This window comes from Rousettus aegyptiacus, unplaced genomic scaffold, assembly GCF_014176215.1.
Source record: "Rousettus aegyptiacus isolate mRouAeg1 unplaced genomic scaffold, mRouAeg1.p scaffold_m13_p_9, whole genome shotgun sequence".
Taxonomy (NCBI): Eukaryota; Metazoa; Chordata; class Mammalia; order Chiroptera; family Pteropodidae; genus Rousettus; species Rousettus aegyptiacus.
This window is the reverse complement of record NW_023416312.1, coordinates 67,325,594-67,353,463: the sequence shown is the minus strand read 5'-3', so window position 1 is coordinate 67,353,463 and position 27,870 is coordinate 67,325,594. Positions and strand designations below refer to the sequence as shown.

General features: G+C 35.6%; 1 protein-coding gene across 1 annotated transcript in view; it reads right to left on the bottom strand.

The window, feature by feature from the left end:
- Positions 1 to 27,870, bottom strand: part of ALG13 (ALG13 UDP-N-acetylglucosaminyltransferase subunit) — a 63,360-nt gene that overhangs the window by 22,820 nt on the left and 12,670 nt on the right. The window contains 21 exon segments of the mRNA XM_036226475.1: positions 356 to 405; positions 513 to 545; positions 2,804 to 2,909; positions 3,274 to 3,430; positions 3,627 to 3,737; positions 4,183 to 4,429; positions 5,153 to 5,280; positions 7,494 to 7,594; positions 7,925 to 7,989; positions 9,116 to 9,224; positions 10,197 to 10,272; positions 11,844 to 12,006; positions 12,200 to 12,281; positions 16,158 to 16,230; positions 17,619 to 17,665; positions 18,360 to 18,410; positions 20,422 to 20,505; positions 21,338 to 21,544; positions 21,546 to 21,563; positions 21,565 to 21,698; positions 21,701 to 21,717. Coding sequence (XP_036082368.1) covers positions 356 to 405; positions 513 to 545; positions 2,804 to 2,909; positions 3,274 to 3,430; positions 3,627 to 3,737; positions 4,183 to 4,429; positions 5,153 to 5,280; positions 7,494 to 7,594; positions 7,925 to 7,989; positions 9,116 to 9,224; positions 10,197 to 10,272; positions 11,844 to 12,006; positions 12,200 to 12,281; positions 16,158 to 16,230; positions 17,619 to 17,665; positions 18,360 to 18,410; positions 20,422 to 20,505; positions 21,338 to 21,544; positions 21,546 to 21,563; positions 21,565 to 21,698; positions 21,701 to 21,717 — 2,059 coding nt within the window.

The window sequence follows — 27,870 nt, the reverse complement described above, 5'->3', positions numbered from 1 at the left end:
CCTATAGACCTCCACTGGACATGTAACATAACCAAGAAGCAAAATTTTCTTATATCAAGTAACTGATATTTATGGCCCATTCTTACTGACAGAAAAGTCATAAAATCCTCTAAAAAATTATCACTGCCAATGTTCAAACTTCCTCATCTATCAACACATTAGGATTATCTCTAAATAGATTAAATTCAGAAAGGGGGTGTGATCTTGGATGAGCTACTTAATTTCTGGATCTCAATTTCTTGATTACCTCACAGGACCGTTTTGATTTAAATACACTTATATGTATAGCTTTTAGAATAATGCCCTAATACACAGTAGGAGCTGTAAGTGCTTGCCATTATTATTAAATACCTACCAAGTTTGCTGTAGATTCAGTTGTCCTATAAACATCTGACGTTTCATAGTCTGGTTCCAGAGGATATTGCAAAGTAAAGTAAAAAATGAGCATTATTTTATAGTTTGAAATCTTATAAACAATGATCAATGTCAGATTCTATTTAGATCTCACTGACCTGAAGGATAAATATATTCTTCATGATATCCTCCTAGGGAAAAAAAAAAGTATGTTCACATAGGGCTTTTTAGCTCGATGGCCAGATGGCCAGCACTTGCTTTTTTCCTCAAATTTTATGAATATATGTTCAAAACTAAAATGTATTCATCCTTGAAACAAGTAATTTAAGCTTTCATACTGGTCAAAAGATACTGAAGCCAGAGACTGGCTGTCAACAGTACAAATTTCTCCTCTGAAAATTCTTAGTTCTTAAAGAGCAAGAGGCAGAAGTGAAAAACCAAGCTGTATCTAATTTTTCCAGTCAAGCAGTGAAGTACGGTGATTAAGCTCACCAGCTCTGGAGTTAGGACTGTGTAGATTTGAATCCTGATTTATCCCATCAGTTTAGGCACATTATTCAATCTTTGTGCCTCACTTTCTTCACTATAAACAGAGATAACCGTTCCTAGCTGACAGGGTAGTGAAAAAAATATAGCATGGTGCTTGACATATAGTGAATGGTGATTATAATGTGAGTAGAATACATAGTTTGCTTAGGTAGATGTTAAAGGAATATATCATGCTTCATTTGCTTTTCAGCCTGTCAGGTATATATATATAATACATTTAAAATCTATCTGTTCTCAGAGGATGGCTCAGTGGACTGAAACACTTTGCTTTAAGACCGATATAGCATTGAAATGCAATGTGGACAATTTTCCACCAAACAAAGCCCCACAGGTCAAAATTGGACTCGATTCTTAAACACATCAATTATCAAACACACATGCATCAACCCCTCCAGATGTCAGGATCTAAGGTGAAAACAAAGATTTGGTTATTTTGACTATGCCACTACAGGTGAGCAGTACCTCTGAAGGTACCCACTGGGCTAAAGGGAAAAGACAAAGGAGTCATACTGAGTAAAAGAGCAGAGTGTACACATACTTAAGCACATGCATGTACAAAATATTCAGATTATCCTTGTGCTAGTTTTGTACTCATTAAATTTTTAGAAATGTCTTTTTTCTATGTAAGAAACAGAAAGAAGAACATCATAGGAAAATAAAGAACTTGACTGATAAGCTGAGTCACTGACTCCACGGTAAGAGCCACTGTAACAACTGAAGGCATGGGCATATATATAGGCTTTAGAGTCCGAGCTTTAGAGTCTGAGAGACCAAATTCAAAATTGATTTCTGTCAGTCACTAAGGACCACATATTACATGATTCCATTTTGTATAAAATATCAAGAACAGGCAAATCCATTAAAGACAGAAAGCAGACTGGTGACTGCCTAGAGCTGGGAGAGAAATGAAGAGTGGCTGCTAATGGGTATGTGATTTCTTCTGGAGGTGATAAAAATATTCTAAAATTCATGGTGGTGATAGTTATGCAACTCTGTGACTATACTAAAAATCCACTGACTTGTACACTTTAAATAGAAGAACTGTATGGTATATAAATTACATCCAAATAAAGCTGTTATAAAAATTAAATCTCGTCTGCAGCCATGCTACCCTGAACAAGCCTGATCTCATCTGATCTCATCTGATCTCGGAAGCTAAGCAGGTTCTGGCCTGGTTAGTAATTGGATGGGAGACCACCTATGAAGACCAGGTGGTGTTAAGTGTAAAAAATAAAAAATAAGGGATTGTAAGCCGACAAGGTCATTGCAATCTATGAAGTCAACCAAGGGTTGCCTCACCTAAAAAATTTTTTTAAAAAAGATTAAATCTCTGCCACTTGCCAAGGGCATTACTTTGACCATGTCATTTACCCTTCAAATCTCAATTTCCTCATATATAAAATAAGGATACCACATTCCTCATAGGGATCCAATTTAAGTATTATTATAAAATTATAAATAAAATTACTTAATACACAGGATTCAATGAATACTCATGTTTAGAGATCAAGAAGACTTCTGGCAATGAAATTACTTCACAGCAGTCTTGTAAAATAAGAGCCAGTCACATGAAAAGCCTAAAGCAATTAGAAATGGTGAGAACATAAATAGTACTGAAATCTCACCAAATCAAAACTCACTAAAAATCTATGCAGAGCTGAAAATTAAGTTATAACAATGTAAAGGCCTACAAAAACAGAAGTCTGCCCTTCTGAGAAATGCCAAGATATCTTCAAAAACCCAGCAAGCTTTGAGACAAGAACTAGTAACTCTTTCAAAAGTAGCTACCAGAACAGAGTTAGAGTCCCAAACCAAAACTTTTAGGTCTCTTTCACAGCCAATATACTAATGCCAAAAGAACCATCTTTAAAAAAAAAACATTTAACTGTAATTGACTCACCATTGTCACTCTGGCCATCGCCCTCCTCTGAACTTAAGGTCTGTTTGCCTGAGCTATGTCCTCGCCTTGCAACACAGTATCTTGGAGTAGGAGGCCCTCCATGATTCTGTACCAAAGAGAGACACACACATACATGCAGTTCCCTCTATATAGTCAGGAAAAAAAACTATACACACATATACATACAAACACACATATGTACTTTAGAATTTAAAAATGTGAGGAAATAACGATCAGGGAAAGAGAAAATATGTGTCATACTATATAAGCAAGAATATTTGTCCACCTCTATCCCCTCTATGAAAAAAAAATTTTCCCCTCCCACCTCTAAAAGTGCTAACATGAAAATTTGTTTTCCAGGTAGGGCTTTATTTGCTCATTTGTACAAAAAACTAACATTTATTCACATTGCCTTTACTTAAAAAAAATAATAGTAAAAAGCATTTTGAGTAAAGCTTTTAACTACTTACAGATAAAGCTGGATAAGCAGTCTCATCTCCTTCTTCAATTTCATAAAAAGTAATGGTTTCTTCTACGCCCCTGGGTATGGGTCCATTCTCTGGGGCAAAGCTATACTGGCATTCCTTATTCATACAATGCATCTGGCGGTGACTACGTCTAAAGGAACTTAAGCAGTTTGGAGAATCAAAGGGGGAAAATGATAAAATATGGCAGTTACTTCTTTCTAATTTCTAAGTAACAGTTAAGCAGCTTAATGTTGACACTTTTAAAAAATTTAGTCCATATATTTGTTGCTCAGCAATGAAGCCAGACGTACCCATTTTCTGATTTTCAACACTTAAAATTCACAAAATTCACTTACCGAGATCTATAGAAGTTATCATAGCTCTGGCAGCATCTTTTACCTGGGCCAGGGTAAAAATCAACTTTAGGGCCCACCATGTTGTGCCTGTTTATAAAGGGAGATGAATCCCTATGAATAAAGGGAAAGGAAAACAGAACTCTTTATGCACTAGTGCTTGAGCAGGCAGTTTTTATAGTTTAACAGAATTAACACATCTTTCTGAAAACATCTACATAGAAAGAGCTTTGCTCTCCTCACTACTGGCATTAGGCCTATCCATTATTAATGGATACAGTGCCATACACATGGCACTCATCTTAATGACATTCTATCTTTTAGCATCTCTTCTTCAGCTGCTCCGTATTTCCCTAGACTGTGAGAATATGAATCGTCCATTAAATTCATTTGAAAAGAATTTAAATATACATAAGTTTTATCCTCTATTTCTTTCTATAGGCAGAAATTATAACAGCAATCTAAACCATTAAGATATTTCTAAATTCTACTGTAATCCTATCCAGGAATTATTTCCAATATCAAAACAGAGATGTACATTAAGTCAGTTAATCCTTACCTAGGCATCCCATATCCTCGACCTTGTGTCTGAGATGAATGTTGAGGATGAAAATGTTCATTAGCCATAACACTGCCAGTTGTCTGTGAACAGTGCATTGGAGGGTCATGCCCATAATGCATACTATGCTGAAGCCTGGGTGGGAGGAAGGGGTCTCCCCTGCTGTAAGCCATAGTCATATAAACCTCTTTCCCTCTAACTTTCTTGAACATCTTCTTCCGCTGTTTCATGTCCATCTCTGATATAACTTTCAAGTAAACAAAAAAGTGGCAAATAAGCTTCAAAATCAAAGCAAAAGATGCTATGTCTCCCCACCACTCCCACAAATGCCGAAAATGCTCAGATGTTTTTCTTAGGAACAAACCAAATAAATACAACGAGAGAATTTTTGGATTTTTTCAGGATGTACTAGATCTTCCATCTGGAAGAGAAAAATCAATAGGTAATTCTGTATCAATGGACATCTCAGCACTATCTTTAGAATAGGCAGCTCCGGTCATCAAAATGTACTCAGTCATCCAAGCCACCTACATTACTATTATGCAAGAAATTATGCCTGTTAATAGAGGGATCTTTTCCTTCAAGTTTTAGAATCTAAAATAAACTCCAGCATAAGTTTACACAAAGCACCTTAAAACAGTGGTTCTCCAACAGGGACAATTTTGCCACTCCCCAACTTCATGTGGGCTGGACTGATAGGGTACACATGGCAATGTCTGGAGACTTTTGGTTGTCACAACTGGGGAAAGGATGCTACTGGCATCTAGTGGATAGAAGCCAGGGACGCTGCTACTCATTCTACAATACACAGGACAGCTCCCCATAAAGTATTATCTATTCCCAGATGTTAATAGCACCAAAGTTGAGAGCCTCTACCCTGGAATGACACTGATGTATATATAACCTTTTAAAAAAAGTACAAGGTAGGGTACACGAAAGGGCGAATAATAAAAACCTTCAGTATACAAACCCATTTCTGGGACATAGCTCCCGGAAATTTTCTGGTAACCTCTTCCTTTCCGACTGGGCACAGCATTCCAGGAAGGAACAGGTGTCACTTGAGTAACCGGTTTTAAGTTAGCCAGCGGAACAACATGCCTTAAAGTTAAAGATACCACCATGAAGCCACTGCAATGCAGGCTGAATTCCCACTTGATATACATACTCCACCCCTCCTGCTTCATTTTCAAGTGTATTCTACTCAAGCTTACTGATGTAAGCTTCCCTGGTGAGGTTTTTTTCTTTTCTTTTTAGAAAACCTAAGTGTACTTTGTACAATTTCACAGCTGTTTGTAGTATAGTATAAATCATGGTCCCTAGGAATGTGTCCCCCTCTCCAAGGAGGATAATATTTCTCTACCATTGACTTTAGGCTTGGATATGTAAGCCACTTTGGCCAACAAAATGTGAGCAGATGCTTTAAAAACCAACACATGGTTTGTCGTGTTCTCATTTTTTCCATGTCTGCCAATCTGGGTCCCCTTTTCTGATCCACTATGTACATGATAAATGAGCAAGAAATGACTTTACTGTTTTCAGCTGTTAAGATTTTCTTCATTAAGGCAATAGAACCTAGTTCCATGGTTCTTAGAGTAGATTAACAGCTTTAGTATCACCTGGAAACTGACAAATTAAAATTCTTGGGCTCCACCACAGACTTACTGAATTAGAAATTAAGGGGACGGAGCTCATCAATCTATGCTGTAACATGCTCTCCAGGCAATTCAGGGACATATTAAAAGTTTGAGAACGACTGGACTAGCATATCTTGGAACTAGCAAAGGCTCAGTTAACAAACCAGCTTTCTAGACAGTAATGAACACTGTTTACCAGAATTTTGTTGTACTTAATACCTCTAATAAGTTGGCTAGTACCTAGGATTGGTACATTCTGAGAAATGTGGTAAGGCATTTTATCACAGTGAAAATATCAGAGCGCACTAACAGAAACCTACTTAGTAGAGACTACTACACACCTAAACTATATGGTATAGGCTTATTGCTCCTAGGCTACAAACCTGTACAGCATGTTACCTTACCGAATACTGTAGGCAACTGTAACACAATGGTATTTGTGTATCTAAACATATCTAAACACAAAAAAGGTCCGGTAAAATATGGTATAAAAGACAAAAAATGGTACACCTATATAGGGCACTTACCATGAATGGAGCTTGCAGGACTGGAAGCTGCTCTGACTGAGTTAGTGAGTGAGTGATGAGTGAATGTGAAGGCCTAGGATATGACTGTACATTACTGTAGACTTTATAAACACTGTCCTACAAGTCCTCCCCCTGCTTCCCTTTGACAGAGTCAGAAAGGCAACATTGAAGTTGTCAATGCTTCTCCATGAACTCTGTGGGCTGGATGAACATGAACATGAAGCTTCATGTGGGCTGGACTGATAGGCAATATTCAGGAGACACTGGCTAGGTAAGGTGTAGATCACCACAATACTTACTGTCAGGGAGTGAAAGGTGGCCTGAGGACCAGTAGGAATAAGAAATCAAGATGGAGAGATAAAGGAACATAGTGATGTCATGGCACTGGGTACTGGCTAGTGCATGTTGCAACGGTGGTCACATTAAGAAATTTTGTGGTATGCATTTAAAAAAGAGGGAGGTGTTTAACATGGAGAAGATGTAGAACTGGGGACTCAATAGTTAGACTTTGGAAATTTGTTTTTGGTTCCATTAACCCTGTTTGGCACAAAGGGCTCTCTCTGGCATTAAACCGCTTTACGTAATCTCAACCTGAACATATTTTTAAAGTAAAGGGATAGGCTGACTCCACACTATCACAGAAAGCTTTTACTGAAGTGGCAGTGGCACTTAATACTTGTTACGGCAGTTCCTGTGGACCCGTGTCCTTATGCAGAATCTTAGGTCCTCGGGAAAGAATTTACAGCAATGTACTCTGAAGTCCATCAAGCTAGATCTGGAAGGACTATATATAGCACTCTCTGGATATGTAGAGTTGAAGGGGACAGGCTCTTCTGTGCCAATGGCTGACTGATGGGGATGTTATCTGTGCGCTCAAAACTGACTTGCTATGAGTGAGAGGGAATCTACTGCCAAGCCCCATGGATGTTGCTCTCAGAAAAAAAAAGCCTCTGAACCACACATATCTTTCCATTTCTTACAAGAAATTCAGCTCTACTATAATCTTATGGGACAAGTCAAGATGTCATCTTAGGCTAGTACCAGATATAACTTTGGTTCTCTTACTGGCAACTTGGTAATTCTGAATTTAATATTACAAAAAGGCATCAGGAACCACAGATTTTAATTTAACACATAATAATATTCTTACTTTTCTGCCAATTCTTCAATAAAGACGGTTACTGAATTGTTCTCATTTCCAACTTCCTGAATGTGGGCATTATAATACCTTCCACCTGATTCCAAGCGAACCTGAAAGAAGGGAAGAGACAGTAAGAATACATCTAGTCTCAAGTCCATTGGCGGATGCGGCTTCTATCAAACAAAAATACCACTTATCCCCAAATGGAGTTCAGTGCCTACTTATTATAGGAGTTGATAATCAACACTGCCAGTGTGGTTCAATGGAGGCAGTACATGCTAAAGAACCTAACATCTAAATCACAAAAGTCTAATTAAAACTGAACACAAACATTAAAAAATCTTCTAGCACTTTATAAACTAATTTTGTTAAATTCGTATTAATGATGAAACTATAATCTTGGAAAATCAAAATACTGATTACTTAAAGAAGCAACTAACCTGACACTTGTCTCCCAAATAATACTGTCTCCCAGCATACTCCATGTATTCCGATTTTTGAAGTTCTATTGAGAGAAAAAGCAGCATCAAGCTCAACTGAACTGGTTCCTTTCTTATTCTACATTATTTAATTTTCTAATTTATTTTTACCTCAGTGTCTTTACAATGTTGCCAGTATAAGCTAAAATACTGGGGGGTGGGGGAGTCCTAAAGGGTCATTCTATCACTCCTGATGGGTTATTTCTGTGGTCAATTTAAGGAGACCTGCAAGTATAGTTTTCTGCTACAAAACACAAAGTGGAAATTTGGAGCCTGTAATCTTAAAAGTTGGTCAAACGCTTATGATGATAAAATTTTAACATAACACACCTCGATAAAAAGAAAAGTTACACAGCTTCTTCAAAGCAGCTTATTATTTGAAAGAACTTACTGTGTTCCACTAGGTGTTAACCTCATTCTATAGTGTAAACTATACCTAGGTTCACACAGTTCAAGGAGTTGAATAGAAAACATTAATGGCTGCCTCTAAGACAGAATTTTAAGGCCTACTTTGATCAACTTAGTTATCTAATAAAGGAAAGATAAATAATTACCTAGTTCAACAGTTGGCAAACTTTCTCTATAACGAGCCAGAAAGTAAATGTTTCGAGCTTCATGGGCCATTACAGAATCTGTTGCAACTACCCAACTGTCATAAAATTGTATTTATGGACAATGAAATATAAATTCCACATAATTTTTATTTTTCACATAATATAGTTTATTTTTTTTCTGCCAATCAAAAAATATAAGGACTATCCTTAGCTCACAGACCATATAAAAACAGGTGGCAGGTCAGATTTGGTCCACAAGCCATAGTCTGCCAATATCTGACCTTATTATCAAAGAGGGCAGTCTTAACCCTTTAAATTCATTTCCAGTTACTACAAGTTTCTGGTAATTAGTCATGTAAAGGATGTCTCCTCACAATCTTTGCAAAGTTGAAGTCTCTGATGAACATGAGACCCTAAAAGATCCCTCCCACTTCTAAACCTATTTGTTTCCTCCTTTGGATTTAAATCATGTATTAAGGCAAAAAGTATCTAGCTGTTTATTATAACAGCACATTGAAAACATCTATTAAAAGTCATTTGCAAAATTATTTTCCTGGATCTGTCAGGATTCAACAGTATCCTGTTGATATTTCATTACCTTTTCTGCTGTCCAACCAAACATCAAATTCTACATTACGATAGATTTCTGGATCCAGAGCTTTGAGCACCTTATAGGGGAAGAGCATCTTTGATGGATTTTCTGGAGACTAAAACAAAAATGATCATGCTAACAAACTCGTCTCCCTTAGCTTAAATCTTCCTCAAGTTTCTTCTTAAAAAAAAAAAACTATATATTCCTTCCTTTCCTTATTAAAATAAGAAAAACATGTCACAATAAATTTTACTGTGTATTTTAAAAATCAGATTAAAGAAGCAATATGCAAATAATATAAAAGGTTTTAGATCGTAGGAGAAATACTGTCTAAAGCAGCCAACAACTCAGGCCATATCTTATATAAATCAACAGACCAAAGACCAGGATTAAAGATTCAGTCAGAGCTATTCAACAAGTCTCATCTTGACATGCAAAGAGATGCAAGTGTTTCTATACCCTAAAATCATCTGGAAAAATCTGAAAAGTTTACTTCATTCTGGTCAAAATCTGTTAAAATTGCCAAAGGAATTATGTTTTGCTTCCACTTTTGTAGAATTTCACATTATTCAATACTATTCCCAAATTACCAGCACTTGGGGCATACAGAAAAGATTGTTGTAATAGTTTTTGCACTATATTTAATTAGCCTCAAACTGAAGGTCTCCTTAATTTTAGGCCTATACAGATGGTAAAATTTCTGTTTCTCCAACCAGGATTATTACCTATTTTCTTTGAGTAGAATAGGGCTAGGCATTATATTCTTTAACGACAAAAACAAATTTCAGTGTCAAAAGATACAAACTATCTATTGAGTTTGTAATATTATTTTAACTTGAAAACATCAGCTTCTGAAATTTCTCAGGTGTTGTCTGCTTTGAAAAAAATCTATAATTCCATAAGAATAAAAATTGAGAGAACATTAAGCACACATTTTACCTTTTCAGATTAAGACTTCTATAAAGGAAATATCAATGCCCTTCCCCACCCCCATATAACTAGAACGGACCATCTGACCTTAACCAGTTTAATTTATAATGCTGCAAACCAAGATTATGAAAAGTCTTTGACCTAGAAAATTTCAAACCTTTGCTTCTTCTGTTCCTTGATTGTACCCCTCTGGTATAATTTCATCATTGCAGCAAGCACCCCACTCTTCCATCCTAATTGAAAAGATTTAGAACAAAGAGCTTCATTATAAATGCAGAAGCTAAGAAGGTCTGAAGTCTAACAACTATTCTACCATCTAGTGGTAAAGTAGCTCAGTTCTAAAAATGAGACACTTTTTCATCCCAACATTTACATGTATGCTTCCTTTGTATTAAGTATTTGCTATGCTATACTAAACAGCTTATCTGCTATATTTAATAACTCCTATGGGGACAATATTAAGATGGTCCCTATGATCCCCACCCTCCTAGTGTTCACACCCTATGTGAGTCCCCTTCTTAGTTTGCTTCTAGCATGTCTATCGTTACATAAGGATGTAGTGCCTGTCTTGGTCTCTCTCCTTTGTTGACTAGAAGCAAGCAAGCGGCCATATCCACCAACCCCACGTTGCAAGGAACTGAATGCTCCCAAGAACTATGTGAGTAGGGAGGTAGATCCTCCTCCCAAAGCTCCAGGTGAGAACTCAATCCTGGCCAATATTCTCACTGCAGTCTTTTGAGATCCTAAGCAAAAGATCCAGCTAAGCTGTGCCCAGATTCTTAACCACATTAACTGTGGGATATGTGTGTTGTTTGGAAGCTGCCAAGTTTGTGGAAATATTGTTATGTAGCAATAGATAATACACCGTTTTCCTAATACTACTGTTTCCTTAAGCCTGAGTCCTTAGACAATCAGTAAAGAATAAAGCAACTTTTACCTGGATATATGGTTGATGCCCCCTTTATTCCCAAATAGTTGAAAAAAAAAAGCACTTCTACCAAAAAAAAAATTGATAGCATTAAACATCCAAGAAATAGAACTACAAGACAAAAAAGACAAGGTGAGACCTTGTCAAGCCTATCTGAATTTCCAGATAGAACTAAGAATCAGGAAGAAATATTATCTCAAATACAAAGTTTTTGACTATAGCTGTTCAATAGCTGCTTCCTCAGAGACTACAATCTACACTTCTAGTGAGTAAGAAAAGGGACACACACAAAGCTCCTAAAACTCCCCCTGAGAGACTTTTCTACTAGCTAAATGTGTGTGCCAAGTAACCACTCTGAACCTCAAATACCATCTACAAAATGAAGGTCTTGATTTAGAATCAGTTTTTTCTCAAAGTGTGGTCAAAGGCCCACCTAAGTCAGAAGAGTTAAGTGTACTTGTTTAAAAAGCAAATTCCTGGCCTCATTCTGACCTGAAATTTTATGAAGGTAGGCACAAGAATCTGCCTTCCTAACAAGCACCCTAAGTAATTCATATACAACAGTTTGAGGATCACAGGATGAAAGTTCTAAAGTAAAATTACAAAGAAAAAAAAAAGAAAAAAAAAACTCGATTCTGACCTGAACCGAACCCCCCCAAAGCCTGAGCATCTCACGATACAACATATTCTTTGGGTAAAATTTCTCTTCTGCCATTAAAAAAAATGTATATTCCTACACATACGTGTGTGTGTGTGTGTGTGTGTGTGTGCATGTGCAGTTTAAGTCATAAAAGCTTTCCAGTCCCTTCCACTTTCAAATGCTGATGCACAGAAACATAATGATCTTGTAGTTAATGTCACCTTTCCCTTTATTACCTATCCTGAGTTGAACTCTTGTAGTCAACACGGGTATCCTCACTGCTAGTGATAGCATTGTTTCTGTTCTTCTTGGAACCGCTTCGAAACAATTCAATTGCAGCTTTCAACTCTTCTTCATCCACAACAAACACATCTTTATAGAGAATTTCATACAACACAGCTAAAGAAAAAAATGGTCAAAACTCCAACTGTCAAAATAAGGTATTATTTTTATAACAATGTGAAAATAGCCATAACCCAGTATATGATTCAACAGGTACCAATAAAGTTTCAAAAGAGCTATTTATGGCAGGTCCTTCAACTTAAAGACTGGCAACAAATCACACTGAAACATTTATAAAGCCTTCACATACCCTGACAAACAGCTGCACTTGACTGAAATTGTTTTGAGTACACTGAATCATAGTGACCATTACTTGAATAGCAGAGTAGAATCTGAAAAGAAAAAAAAAACAGAACAATTACGTGAATGTTACAGAACTTACAACCATGATACATAAAATTTAGTTGCACATCAGAAATTAATGACTAAAGGAATTTTTTAAAAAATGATTTTAGATCCTACTTATAGTTGATATCTTTCTGACTTAGTTCACTTAGCATGATGTGTTAATTTTTATCTCAATAAAGCTGAGAAAAAAGTGATTCTTAAAATCTAAATGGCTATAAGAGAAAGTCTAACAGAAGTCAAAAGACCCAGCTTAACTTCTAAAAATGACTGGACACATTTAGGTCAGATGCCCAAATACCCCAAACTCAAGACTATGGGAGGAGGGACTTCAATTTACTCAAAATGTTATCCACTGTACTGAACAGCAATATATCAACATACCATATGGAAGCTAAAAAATGAGTTACTTTCTTAACTGATTCCTTTGTCTCTAGTTTTTTCAAACAACCATTCGAAGGCCATGAATTACTTCAGTAAAATGCTCCCTGGCTATGTGTGATAAAATTTGTTTAAATGACTGTTCCAAATCCTTTTAAATTTTTTGTTCAAAAACCCTTGCTGTCTGTAAAGGATGTAATCCCTAGTGCTTAAATATACTTCATTTTGAAGCCACCTCTGGTATCAGCAACATCGGGTACCAAAAATGATTCTCTAGAAGCTAAGGAAGGATGCTGCCACAGAGCTCCCTTGGCAGAAAATTCTCCTCGAAGCACCCTTTTTACCTATCTTCCTACATTACTCTGGGCTAACTTCTACCAATAATCAAGTTCTCTGATACCAGGTCTATTTTTCTTCTGTACCTTTTTTTGAAATCACAATTTCAACTAAAACAGTACAACCCATTTCAAAGTATTGACGGCAAGTGTCAAGCTAAGGTTTACTCACTGAAAAATTTAAGTTAAGAAGTTTTACCCACCCCAAGGGGTATCTGCATTTCAGGAATTTATTATTCCCAAAGAACGGTGAGTGGATTTTGAACAGAGAAGTCCATGTACTTTAAACTAGAACTGGTAACTCCAACTAAGAAATGTTGATAACTAAATGAAGTTGTTGAGGAATAACTAGTTAAAGGAACCCAGCTAACCAGAATTGAATAATAAATAAGAAAATAGAGATGACCATACAATTTCTCTATTCAAGTGGCAAGAAGTTCTATTTTGACTTTGAGAGGCAAAACTAGGCATGATGGCTTTTATATTCCTGGTAGTATACCAACGTAAAATAATAATTCTCGCATATATTGTGGGTGATGTGTTTGGTAGGGGTGTGCAAACAGGATGTAATGGCAGTAAACTGGTGAAAAAATAAGGTAGGTCTATATTATTAATGAGGATAGATATCTAAAAAGAACAAGTAACAGATTAAGTACGAATGAGCCCATCTACATTAAAATAATAAATGCAAAGAAAATGAAACAGAAGGCTAGCAACCCAAACTTTAGTTGTTACTATGAAGCACTTGATAATAAAGGGCATGAAGGACTTGATAATAAAGGACTTGAGTATTCTTTCTAGATAGAGCAAACAGGTTGAGTCAAGATGGCTAGCTTCCAGTAGCATTTGACAATAAGTAACTGTAAAATGTGGAGTTAGGTCAACATAGAAGGTGAAAAAGTACCAAGGTGAACATTAGGCACTTATTTCTTTGAAAATGTGCTCTAAAATATATTTTATGGAAGGCTCAATAATAACGTTCACAGCTTTAAATAGCTGTTTTTGAAAACAAACAATTGAAACGTAAATCTTAAGACCTTATTCATGAGACGCAGCAACTAAGTTTCAGGCAAAGCAAGGTGTTACACAAGAGAAGTACCCTGCTGCCACCTTGCTTTTCCATACTTGAATTTCAATAGTCACTTCATGTATTCCCAAACCTGACATATATAACACTATCCTGTGCATGTAAATACCCAATTGCTAATAAGTATTAGCTCTGCATACTTATATGTGACACTTATACATGATATTCTCATGGTTGCACACACTCAAAAGTTCTTTTTTTTTTGTATTCTCATGGTTCCCAACTAGCAATGTTTTCCCATTTAGTAGCTCAATATCTCTCAGATACACAAGACACATTTGAAAATGGAGCTGTATAATTTGTAGGAACTAGGAGGTGAGTATATGAATGTTCACTATACCCATCTTTTACCATTTTACTTTATAAAAATTTCAAGAATAAAATGGGGAAAAAACTGAACTTCAGGTTCAAAAAGTTCTGGTAAAGATCAAAATGAAATGTCTAAATCTCAACTCAGGCAAAGCAGTGTACAATTGCTAAAACAAAAGCTAATACTTCTCTTCCTCAAGCAATTCTTTTATACCTTTGTTTAAACACTTTTGGGTGTTTAGGAGCAATTGCACTAATACCGATGCTGACTGTAAAATTCTTTCAGATTTTTGTTATGCTTGAAAATTTTCACAATAAAATACTGGGGAAAAGCTTCAACTATTCTGTACAATGAAATGCCAAATTCTCGGCATGGCCTAGTACACCGCTCATTGTGTAACTCTAGCCTATCTTTTCCACATTGCCCTCCTCCCAACCCAACTAACTTGAGTCCCAAAGGGTCTCTAGCTTCCAGGCTATTTCAGTGTTTCCTAGTGTTTTGCCTATTATAATGTTTCCTCTAAGTAGAATGCCCTTCATACTTGTCAGACTCATCGTTCGATATTCCACTTAAATGGGACTACCACCATGAAACTTTCTAAATCCCCTCAAAGAATTGAGTGAAGGGCTTTTTCTTCTATGCTCTTTGCACATACTTCTATCATAAAATCTATCATTTAACTGTAATTAACTACTTACACGTCTGTCTTTATAGCCCCTTGAGCCCTTAGAGGGCAAGGGTTTTGTTGCATCCTTTTTGGTATCCTCAAAGCCCAGTAAAGCACCTGGTATGTTACAGGTGCTTAATGTTTGATTAACAAATTAGATGACAGTACCATTGGTAAAACAATTGACGTGCCCTAATTTATACTTTTCTAAGTTATCTCTTGCATCCTACTTGGTCTCTATTCCTAATGCCACTTGCCTAGTTCAGGTCTTTTGTCTAGATTACTCTAACAGCCTAACAGTACTCTTTCAGTGTTATCATTGGAATGTTGCCTGAATTATGCTCCAGTGTGAAACGAAATTTACTAAAGGCAAGTATTGTGGAGTCTATGTTCACCAATCAAATAATCAGGATAAAAGGCTTTTCTTAAAACTTTTTGGAAGAAAAAGTGTACGCTGAAGAACAATTTGTTTACCTGCCAAGAGTTCTCAACCTCCTACTATTTTCCATGCACCTTACCAGGGAGTAGAAGCACAGTGTTCCTGCCCTCAAGAAACAGACTGAGAGAAACAGACATGAATATAAACAAAATGTGATAAATGCTATAATTATTTGTGTGAAGGTAGGGGAACACCAAAATAAGAAATAACTCCATGGGAGTTGGGAAAGTTTCAAAGGAATTGACACATTTAAGATAGAAAGGAAAGGAAAAAAGTATGAAAGCCAGACTATCTGGAAGTCTGGTATACTAAGGTTGGAGGAAAATGAAGGTAGAAAGGGTTCAGACCCTAGGGCACTAAATGACTAGTTTCAGAGTGTAAACCTTATCTTCTAGTAAATGAGGAGCTAATTAGGGTTTTCAATTATGGAGGAGTGGACAGGACCAGGTATGTTCAGAAGGGCATAGCTAACAACACTGATGATGACTGGAGAGGAAAATACTGGTGTAAGAAAAGCTTGGCATTTCGACTGTGCTTGTTTTTCATTAATTATTTTTAAAAAAATGGTTTCTTAACATCCTGGTAAGCCAGCAGTATCATTAAATATATTTTATTTGCAAACACTTATTCACTCATTTTCTTACCTTGTCTTCATAGCCATTATCTGTGACACAAGTTGGAGGCTTTCCAGGATAGCGATAAAGAATGAAATCCCGACTATGTGAGTAGAAAACAAAGGTGGGTGAGAACAATTTAGTATAGGCAAGAGATAGTCATAAATATTTGTGCTTTTAAACTGCTGACCTCATTCATGTAAAATAATTCAAATACTTGAGGCTAGATAATGTTAACTTTAGGTGGACAAGCTAACTGCCCTTAAAGTCCTATGGATTTTTTTTAATGTACATTAATTTAGGGGAAAAGAGAGTAAAGAAGATAGATTACCAATTATATGCATGTTTGTGAGTGGGGGGGGCTCACATTTATTTAAAGCAAGGGCTGGCAATTTTTTCTTGGTAAAAAAACAAATAATAAACATTTCAGCTTTTGCTGGCCACATGCTTTATTCAACTTTGACTTGGTGGTATGAAAGCAGCCACAGACAATACATAAACAAATGTACCTATGTGCCAATAAAACTTTATTTACAGACACTGAAATTTGAATTACATATAATTTTCACATGCCATGAAACATTATCCTTCTTTTGATCTTTTAACCATTTAAAAACTTTTAAAAACCATTCTTAGCTTAAGGGCCATACAAAAACAGACAGCAGGCCAATTTAAAGCTAGCCTCTGATTTAAAAGCAACATGCCCAATGCCTCCTCTATACTACCTCTTGCTGGATTTAGTGAGAAAAGAGTAGACTGACTGAAAAACACTAACTTGCTTGATCAAGTCCCAACAAGAAAGTTCTTACTCTAGCAAGGTATATATGACATCTCACCACCCTCAGAATTGTGTACTACATCTTATAGAACCTTGTTCACAAATGAACCAGATTCCCACTTGCTTCTAACCTATATTATATAGCTGTTTTTCAAAACCCTACAGCTTTCATAAATGCTACTTTTGTAGTTTTAACGACCAACACACAACCTTCAAAGCATTAGAGCAGTGTTACTCAAATTTTCCATTATTGCCTCCCTGAAAAGTCTCTTTAGATGTCTTAATTTCCTTATGAAATTGCAATACCACAGATATACTGTATATCTGTATATATATTGTGACCCTTTGAAGAACCACAAACCATTGTAATAGCCAATATTTTTTGTCCTCAAGAGCCGATTTCTACACTCTTGGAAGCAATACTGCCCCACTGAGGATGCATGCAAAAGAGGCACAAAAGTTAAACAAAATTCTAAGATATCCTGATTTTCTACAGAAATAACACCAGCAATCTCTTTAAGTCCTTTATTCTTCCATTCAGACAGACAGAAATGCTAGAGGTTCTCCACCTAAAAATTACACCAACTGACTTCGCTTAGACCTCTTCATTCTACATATCAATACATCACATCTCAAATTTTCCCAGTCTTAAAGGGACTTTTTAATAGAAACCATGTGTGCACACACTTTAAAAAAAAAAGAGTTCAACTTACTTGTAAATTAGAGAAAGAGCTCTTATTTCCAGCTGGCCAGCACTTTCCTAAACACAAATAGTGCATAAAGTTTTTTTTTAAACATTGTGTACCTAAGTTTTAACAAGTTTGTTTTTTTAGATGCTTAGCACTGTTTTAGATGAACTTATAGAACAAAAATATAATTTGCTTTGAGGCTTAGGATATTGTGATAGTTACTCATTAACATAAACTTATTCTGAAAAAAATGGGCTCAAAGAGACCTTAGCCATTAAGTATCAAGGACAATTAATATGGGAGATTTAAGGCACTAAGATGAAATTGGTGTAAGACTATAAAGTAACAAGGTATTTAGTACATGTGTTTTAAGCTCAGAACTATAGAATTAATTTAATCATAAAAACTATTTTTAAATGTCTATGAATCTTATTCCCACATAAAGGAAAGATAACTACAAACCAGAATTGTTTAAAAAATAAAAAAAAAGACCTCACAGTAGCATCCATTACTATCCTCTCCCCCATTAAAATTAAAAGGCTTACGCTTGTCCCGTTCTCAGTGTAGTTTCATTGGTCTACAGACACAATTTTCAGTATTCAACATAAAACTGCCAGCCTCTCAACTTTTGCAAGAATGATTTGATTCAACACAGCTGGCTATTTAAAAAACTAGACTGGCTCTAGCTGAACTGACACAACTGAGTGATCATTTTTAGATTATCCAAACACTTTGAGAAAATGAAACCCCCATAGTTGATCTTACCTTGGGATTTCCCAACCGTTCCAGGTATTTCTCAAAAGATCCCTCCACATACTTCAAAAATAAAACAAACTTGACTTAACCAAAAATAGAGCATTACTGAAATCTCATTATATTCTGCAATATTACCTTCCAATGGGTTTTTGTTCAGGCCAACAATTATGGTATTAACTTACTACTTTGCACAGCATACCTCAAGAAGATTTGCACATACACAAAAGTTATGGGTGGAGAAAAACTGGACTATAAAAGTATATTAGCAACTGGTCCTGGCTTATCCACCCACACACCAGTGCATTTCCTCAAATGCTATACTTATCAGTTTCCTTTGAAATGCCAAAATAAGTAACTTGACTATTTTCATAACTCGATCAAGCCCAAGGATTTCAAAACTGATGAGACATGCATTTACAAAATTGAGGAACTTTAAAAGGAATTTCATAAGGTTCAAAAAAGCCCAGGGCACAAGGAAACTCTTGGGGTGATGTAAGTATTATAAGTCTTGATTGCAGTGACAGCTGCATGACTGTAAATTATTGCCAAACTAAAATGCTAAACTTAAAATGGTGAATTTTACTACATGTAAAATATACCTTACTAAAAATAAATTAGATTAAATTCAGGGATTAGTTCCACGCACATATATCACTAAAATTTTTAAAAATCAATTTGTAATTTTTCTCAATCCTTTTTCAATCAGCTTTTTGAGATATAATTGACATACAATAATCTGCATGTATTTAAATGCCACAATCTAAGTTTTGACATATGTATGCACTGATGAAACCATCAGGACAATAATCGCTCGTGAAAATATCCATCACCCCCAGAAAGTTTCCTTGTGCTCTCCCATAACTCCTCTGATCCCCAAGCAACCACTGATCTGCTTTAGTCACTACAAATTGGTTTGCATTTTCTAGAGTTTTATATAAAGATCATATGGTATGTACTTTTTGGGGGGAATCTGGCTTCACTCAGCAAAATTATTTTGAGATTCATCCCTACAGTTTTCAATTTTTACACACCTATCTTTGTTACACAAAATGTGGTCTGTAAACAGTAAGCATCTCTCGGGAGTCTGTTAACAATGCAGAAATCGTGGGCCCCAGCTCAGACCTACTAAATCAGAATCTGTATTTTAACAAGAGCTCCCTCCAGGTGATTTGTATACACAAAAATACTTGAGATGCACTGCTTTACACCATGATCTTGCATCTGAAGTAATTCATAGGAATAATCCTTTCCCCAGGTGTGGTAAAGACTGTAATTAACTTTAAGGTAACAAGCTTAAAAGTCAATAACCCTTCACATAGTTTTAAAATTCACTGAAACCTGTTGAGAAAATTGAGAGTAAACCTCCAAAAATACCTGTAACATACAATCAGAAGAAAACAAGTACTGGAAGGACTAGGAGTATAAAACAAATAACAGCCACATGAAAGGGCACACTTCATATATTAGACCTTGATAAAACTTCATTTCATTATAAGTATTCAAATACTTCAACGTACCGAAAGATGCCTTCTAAAAGTTTTTTTTAAGTCAATCATTAGTGGCAGAGTTCCAATTACCAGTCTGTCACATGAAAAGATGGATGTTTAGGATTAATTTATTTCCTTACAATTAAGTTTTACAAGATTCTCCAGGTTGACTAGAATCATTGTGCACAGAATTAAGCCAGAGGAGGAGTTGCTATTTCTACATATTTTAAAATATACATTTAAAAATATTAAGCATAGCCAAACTTTCCATGAATTATGATTAATTGTTCAAGAAAACAGTTGTATAGATAATACAAAAGCAAAGTTTAACTTTAGGATTTTGGTCGGGGTTTAGATATGGGAGGGGAGAAGGAAGTGGGGAGAATACAGATTGTTTTCTCTTAACATTTTAGAATACAAAACAATCTTAATTGTGAGAGGAGGTCCAGAAGTGTGCTAGCTGAAAATTAAATACTTTCTATGACAGATTACATAATATATTTTTCATATGTAGGTGCTTGAAAGTCATTTCCCATCTGCTACATACTCTGACAACTCTCCCTTGATGTATGCAGTCTACTTACAGACTCAAAAGTTTGTTGATTTTCTCTCATATATGAGACACAAGCCTTCCTGATTTCCAAATGATGGACCTGGCTGCAAAACAACTAAAAAGAGAAAGACCAGCTCACTGTCAGCAGTCATTTGAAACAGAAGCTTCTGGTTTATTAAATTTATTGGGATGACATTGGTTAATAATAGTTTCAAGTGTACAGTTCAATAACACATATGTATATTGAATTATGTGTTCACCATCCCAAGTTAAATTTCCTCCCATCACCATATATTTGACCTCCTTTACCCTTATCTACCTCCTCCCTCCCCACCCTCTCCCTGGTAACCACTGAACTTTTTTTTGTCCATGTCCATGAATCTGTCTTGTTCATTTGTTGCTTTCAGTTTTATATCCCACATGAAACAGAAGCTTCTAAATTGAAACTATGAACTGGACACTTTAAAGTCCCCCTTATTCAGAACATATATAAGAAATTAGGAAATAAAATCCAATCCCGATATTACTAAAATCTGTTTTGGTCATCTTTAATGAGATTAGGGACATATTTCTGTCAAGCTCCCTCTTTTCTAGTCCTTATGGCTACAGTCTGCATATTTTTCCTCAGGCAAAAAATTTAGAGGGAACAGAGGCTGCTTATAAAGGATTAAATACATTTCAAATTTTCTTTAACCCCATTATCTTCTCTTACATTCCAAAGTAGCACTTAGAAAAAAAGCTAGCAAAGGCACAATATATTTAGACTACTCATCAAAGGTATGTACCAAGCTAATAAGTAGCAGCCAAGCCTGGATGTTTATACCAGGAAAGAAAAAAAGGACTTTTTGGCTTTGTTTTGGTGGGCTATAGGGCTCCTAGCTAGAGTGCCATGCCACATCACAAAATGAAACCATAATATAGGGAAGACATATTTGCTTTCCTTTTACCTGCTCCGAAATAGCCCGAAAGAGGCAAGAGGCATCCTTGGCAGTCAGCTTTCGAAACAGCCCTAAGCTGCCTAAATATTCATCCATTGTTGCCTCATTCAAAGACTTCTGGCCGGAGTACTTTTTCCATCCTTTATGCATTTTGTGCACGGAGGGTGGAGGTGGGGGGAAGGGGGAGAAAAGAACACTAGTGTAGCAAGAAGGAAAAAAGCAGGGTGCAGGTAGAAATGGGTAGCAGTGACAAGGGCTTGCTTATGCAGGTATCCGGAAAGCAGCCCAGAATCTAGGCATGAGAAGGCAGTTGGAGTCAGCGCTGCAGAATCTCGGCACTTCTCAGGAGCAGAAGCAAAGGGCTGGCTTACCCAGAACAAGTTGAGGTCCTGTGAAAAGAAGAGGAAGAGCCGATGCTCCTAGGAATAGAGAATTCGACTTGAGAAGGAGACATGGGAGGGAGAAGGTAACTTGCAGAGCTACCTTGTTGGGGAAGAGTAGGATTAACCCACTCAGCCCAAGGTTGAGAGAAGTATGCACAAGCAGCTGAGCTTTGGGACCAAAAGGAAGCTGAGTTTACAGCTTAACTCAGGGCAACTGCTGCACGAGACTGCAAAGGGACTGCAATGAGGCCCAGGTGTATACAATCCAGCCTAGCCCACATTACATTGCTTTCTTTTCTCGGACAAATTTTCAACTACAATCTCTGACCAAGTTCCCTGTTCCCTTCATAGTTTTATAGGAATGAAAGGGTAAAAAAATCCGAACCTAATTAACTAGTAAGTTTTTGTATTAAGAATGTCCTTAAAAACAAAGAAAGGGGGCACCCTTGATATACAGGAGCAAAGGTCACAGTTCAAGCAAAGTAAAGTGCCAAAGCAGTTATCTGAATATTTCAGGTATGGGGTTTAAGTCATCTTCTCATTTAGCTCTCCTAGATATTAATAACCCTTTGCTAAGATCAAAGAAACTAAATCCATTAGCTATGCTAGGAAGCAGTGATACAATTCTTGACTAGTATCTCCAAACTACCGTATAGAATTAACAAAAAAAAGAGCAAAAATTGTTTAAAAAAATAAAAATTTAAATTGAAGAAGCATTAAAGGATTATCTTGCCCCCAAACTTTCTAATATGCTACATTTAAATCCTGTGGCACAGTATTGGAGGCATTGGACATGAGAGGTGTGTTTCAATGTATTAAGGCACTTTCTGGAATAACTACTTTTGGATTCTCAGGAAACCAAAGTAAAATATGATACGGACCAAAGTGAGGTTCAAGGACAGGACTAGCCATTTGTATTACTTGAGTCCACTGTCAAGTGTCTTGTTTTATTTAAATGCCAAATCCAGTTCCTTTCTTATTTTTCCTAAATACTAAAAAAAAATAATAGGTCAAAATCTGGCTTTGGAGAAGCTGTAAAAGTCAGCTACTTTGAAAATTGTTTTTCTTGTATCTGTGGATCCAGTAGTAATCATGACTGCCCCCTATAGGAAAAGCAGCAATAATCAATTTTATAATTGAGGAATGAAATAAAAGCATGGTATCAAAAATTATAAAATCATGATTTCCTTTAGCATGCCAATTTGAAATTACCTTAACTAATTTCTTTGTTAAAGAAACTGTAACACTGGGGAAATTACTCCTTTTGCAAAAATTCTGAAACATGTTTTGGAAAGAGGGATCACCATCTTTCTTTAAGGCCACAAATTCACTGAGAAAAATTAAGTTATAATGAAAAGGTTAATTCATTTTTGCCATTTACTTGTAGAGAAAAATATAAACTCTTCATATTTATTGCTACTTAAGTAAAAAACAAGGCATATAAAACTTCAATTAAGACTAATCCAATATGCTTAATCTTGAGGAAGAGAATAAAGGAAGATCAAACTAAGAGGGAGAGAATCAGAAAAGTGAAGAGGAAACAAAGAGCAGAAAAATTAGAGACAGGAGACGAAAAGAGAAAAGGGGAAGTAACACAGAGATAGCACACAGTAAGAGACCCACACAAATATGGTCAATTGATTTTTGACAAAGGTACAACAGCAGTTCAATAGAGAGATGACGGTATTTTCAGCAAATGGTGCTGGAACAATTGACATCCATATGCAAAAGAAAAAATGATCCAACCTATACCTCACATCTTGTACAATAATTAACTCAAAATAGATCAAAGATCTAAACATAGAACTTCGAAACTTTAAGAAAAAAGCATAGGAGAAAATTCTCAAGTCCTTGAGTTAGGCAGAGTTCTTAGATATAAGAAAAAAATTGAACCTTATAAAAATTTAAAGTTTCACTCTGCACACGACACTGTTAGAAAAATAAAAATACAAGCCACAGACGGGGAGAAAATATTTGTGTATCATATATCTGACAAAAAACTGTATCAAAATAAAGAACTTCTCAAAAGTCAACAGTAAAAAAATACAATTAAAAACTGGGCAAAAAATTTAACTACACATTTCACCAAAGATATAGGAATGGTTAGTAAGCACAGAAAAAGATGTTCAACATCTGTAGTCATTAGGAAAATGCAAATTGAACCCACAATGAAACATCACTACATAACTACTAGGATGGCTACTGGCTATATATAATGAACAATAACATGTGTTAGCAAAAACGCAGAAACTGGAACCTATGTAAAACATGGTGTAAAGGGTATTATTCCAAAAGATAGGATTCCGTTTACATGAAATATACCAAAAATTATTGAATTTTACACTTAAAAGTGATGATTAACAGTTTTATTATTTGACGTGAACATTTCATGGTTTTTAATACATTTAGAGTTGTGTATCCATCACCACAATAAATGAGAAGTCTCCTCACCCCAAAATGAAACCCCATAACCATCGTCAACCTCATATCACCAATTCCACGCAACCACTTTCTCTGTATTTCCTTATTCATATGTAAATCAATGCTGATACACCACATAAAGGATAAACTCATCACATCAATCGATGCAGTAAAAGCATTTAACTAGATACAGCACCCATTTATGATTAAAACACTTAATATTCTGGACATTTTAAATAAATGAAACTGACAATATATAGTGGTCCTTTGTAACTGGCTTTTCTTTTCACTTAGGAAGTTTTCGAGGTTCACCCATGTTGCAGTATCTATAAGTACTTCAATTCTTTGTATAAGCTATATTTACCCATTCTTCAGATGAACATTTGGGTTCTTTCCACTTTCGGGTTATTATAACTAATGCTATATATTCACGTGCAAGTTTTTATTTGGACAATCTATTTTATTGGGTAACATCTAGGAATGCAGTTGCTGGATCATATGGTAAACGAAGTGCAACCACTTGAGGAACTGTCAGACTATTTTCTACAGCAGCTGCACCATTTTATATTCTCATCAGGAATGTATGAGGGTTTCCATTTCTCTATATCCCATCAACATTTACTGTCCATCTCTTGACTAAAGCCATCTGAGTGGGTGTGAAATGGTATCTCATTGTGGCTAATAATGTTGAGCATCTTTTGGTCAACATTACTGGTCATTTGTAAATCTTTAATGAAATACCACTACAGATATCTTAGAATGACTGAATTTTTTAAAAGCTGGCAATACCAAGTGTTGTCAAGAACGTTCAACAACTGGAACTCTAATATGCTGCTGGTGCAAACACAAAATATTACAGCAACTCTAGAAAAATGTTTTAAAAATTTCTTATGAAGTTAAACATAGAGTTACCATATAGCTCAGCAGTCCCATTTTTGGGTATCTCTCCAAGAGAAATGAAAATTTAAGTTCACGCAAAAACCTGTACGTGAATGTGTATAGCAGCTTTATTCATAATCATGATTCATCCAAAATTGGGAACAATCCAAACATCCTTCAACTGGTGAATGGACAAACTGTGGTACACCCATACAACAGAAAACATCTCAGCAATAAAAAGTTATGGAGTATGGATACACGTAAAAATATGTATGAATCTCAAATGTACTGGGCTAAGTTAAACAAAACAGATTCAAAAGGCTACATAGTATTATGACTGCATTTATATGACATACTGTAAAGGCAAATCTATAGCAAGGGAAGGCATCAGCTGCTGCCAGTAGTTAGGGTTGCAGAGAAGGGTTTACTACAAAGGGATGGCAACAAATGATGTGTGGGGGTGCCAGAAGTGTTCTGTATTTTGATTATGGTTGTGGTTACCTGATTATGCATTTGTTAAAACTTACAGAACTGTACAAGAAAAATTGTTAATTCTGCTGTATTTACATTTGAAATAAATAAAACAAAAAAGCAGTAAAAGAGAATCTAGAGTTAAGGAGCTCATTGGGCAAGGCTGTAGTAGAGAGAAAAACAAGAAATTAAGAAGATTAACTTAGGAAAGCCAAAACCTAACCAACAGGAAGCCCAAACGAGATTAAGGAAATAGAAGGGGAGAAATGATGACAATATAAGGAAAATTCTAGCACTGAAGGATATAAGTATCTGTATGTAGATTGAAAGGGTCCATGAAGTAGCCAGAACAACGAAATCAAAAAAGATGATCACCAATGCACATAACATTTCTGAAGTTGGGAGACGAAGAAAAGATTCTAAAAGCTTTCAGAGAAGAAAAACAGGTCATATGCAAAAGATCACACAGTGCATTGCAACGAACTCAACAGAACTGTAAGCTAGAAAACAACGAAGTTCAATATTTAACCCATTTCCTGTTTGCCTGGAGAACACCCATCAGCACCTGCGGCTGCAGCATTTACCCCGAGAGATAACTAGTGAGTGGATTATTCCCAACCTTACCCCCAAAGCTTGCCGCTAAATATCTCGCTTTATTTTCACATCGCTCTAGTATATATCCTTAAGTCTTTGGAAATAAATGACATACTATTTATAACATTCTGATTTTAGTACTGGTCTTTCCATTTACAAAACATAGTAATTCTCAATCACTGAAAATGGCAAATCCTAGAAAACACAGCATTCCTATGCATTCTAGAACAATTGTTAGCAAAGATTCATCTGGTGAATTCGATTTATGTATACTTTTCTGTTACATCAGAATTAGAGACAAGCTCTGTGTAGCCATAAACTCCAACAACAGTTTTTATATTTTATTTTCACATGGAAACCCAGTCAGATTTTTGCTTTGGCCTCAAAGAGCGTGTTTACGTAAAATTAAATTAACACTGGCAGCGAGCTGCCCTTTTTTTTCTAAATGAGAAATGAGTTTAAGAGAAAATCATTGCCAACCTTGAATTCTATATCAACCTATCAATTAGATGGGAGAGTAGGTGTTTTCAAACATGAGAAATTAAAATAATTTAATTTCCTTTCTCAGAAAGCTACTAAAAGATATTTGAAACCAAAATAAAGAAGTTAAACCACAAAAAAAGGTGGGGGGTTGGGCATATTGAGTCCTGGAAACAAAAGATTCAACACAAGAGCAAAGCAAAAGGAGTTCACAGGATGAAGGGGAAATCCCAGGAGTAGAGTAAATGAACAGTTCAGGCCAAAGGAGAGAACTACTGCACAGACACTTCAAAAAATAAATAATACTAGAAGTTATAGATAACCTAATGTACATACTAGGAAAAATATATACCTCTGTTGGAGAATTTGAGGATGTTTCCATTGAAAACTGAGCAAATGAAAAATATTAAAATGAACATATAATGCATGGCTCAGATGTAAACAATTATTGTACTTAACTAATCATATTATGTCAACACTGAAAACAGATCTCTTAAGAACTGATAAATTTAAAAAAAATAAGCATTTAGTTTTAAGTAGCTATAGATGTCCTACTGTGGAAGAGAGAGATAAAGCCTCCTCTTTCCTAGTAGGAAGTCTATATTTATTTATTTTTTAAAAACATGTTTGAACACATCACTTATAAAACATAAAATAGTATATGGTCACCTACGGGAAGTAGGATCAGAGATGAGGAGTGGGACATAGAACTGCTGTTTCTTGTTATAAGTCTTGCAGAACTAAGTTAATATATTATTTACATGTATTATCCTAAGAAACAAAAATTGAAAAAAATTAAAAAGAGGGGAGAAAGATTAAGAGGAATAAGAGGTTCAAATTTCCAAGTATAAAACAAATCACAGGGATATAATGTACAGCATAAGGAATATAGTAAATAGTATGATAGCGTGGTACAGTGTCAGGTGGTTGGATTTAATCATGGTGATCACTTCTTTAGGTATATAAATGTTAAATAGCTATGGGGTATATCTGAAACTAATATAACATTATATGTTAGCTATGTTTTAATAAAAATATTTTTAAAAATATAGAAAATTAATCAGTAAGCAAGAAACAGCAAAATAAACTGGGACAGTAAGTATAATACTATAGCTACAAGGGATCTCTTACTTTACAGATAAAAAACAAGTTCAAAATAATTATACGATTTGTCCAAGTTTTCACATCAAATCAGTAATAAGACTAAAACTACATATCGTTGCACAATTATGAGGAACTGTACACCAAAGTACAGACACGAACAAAGGCTCCGAAGTGCTTAAGTACAAGTTTCCCAAAATCAGTACAATAGTA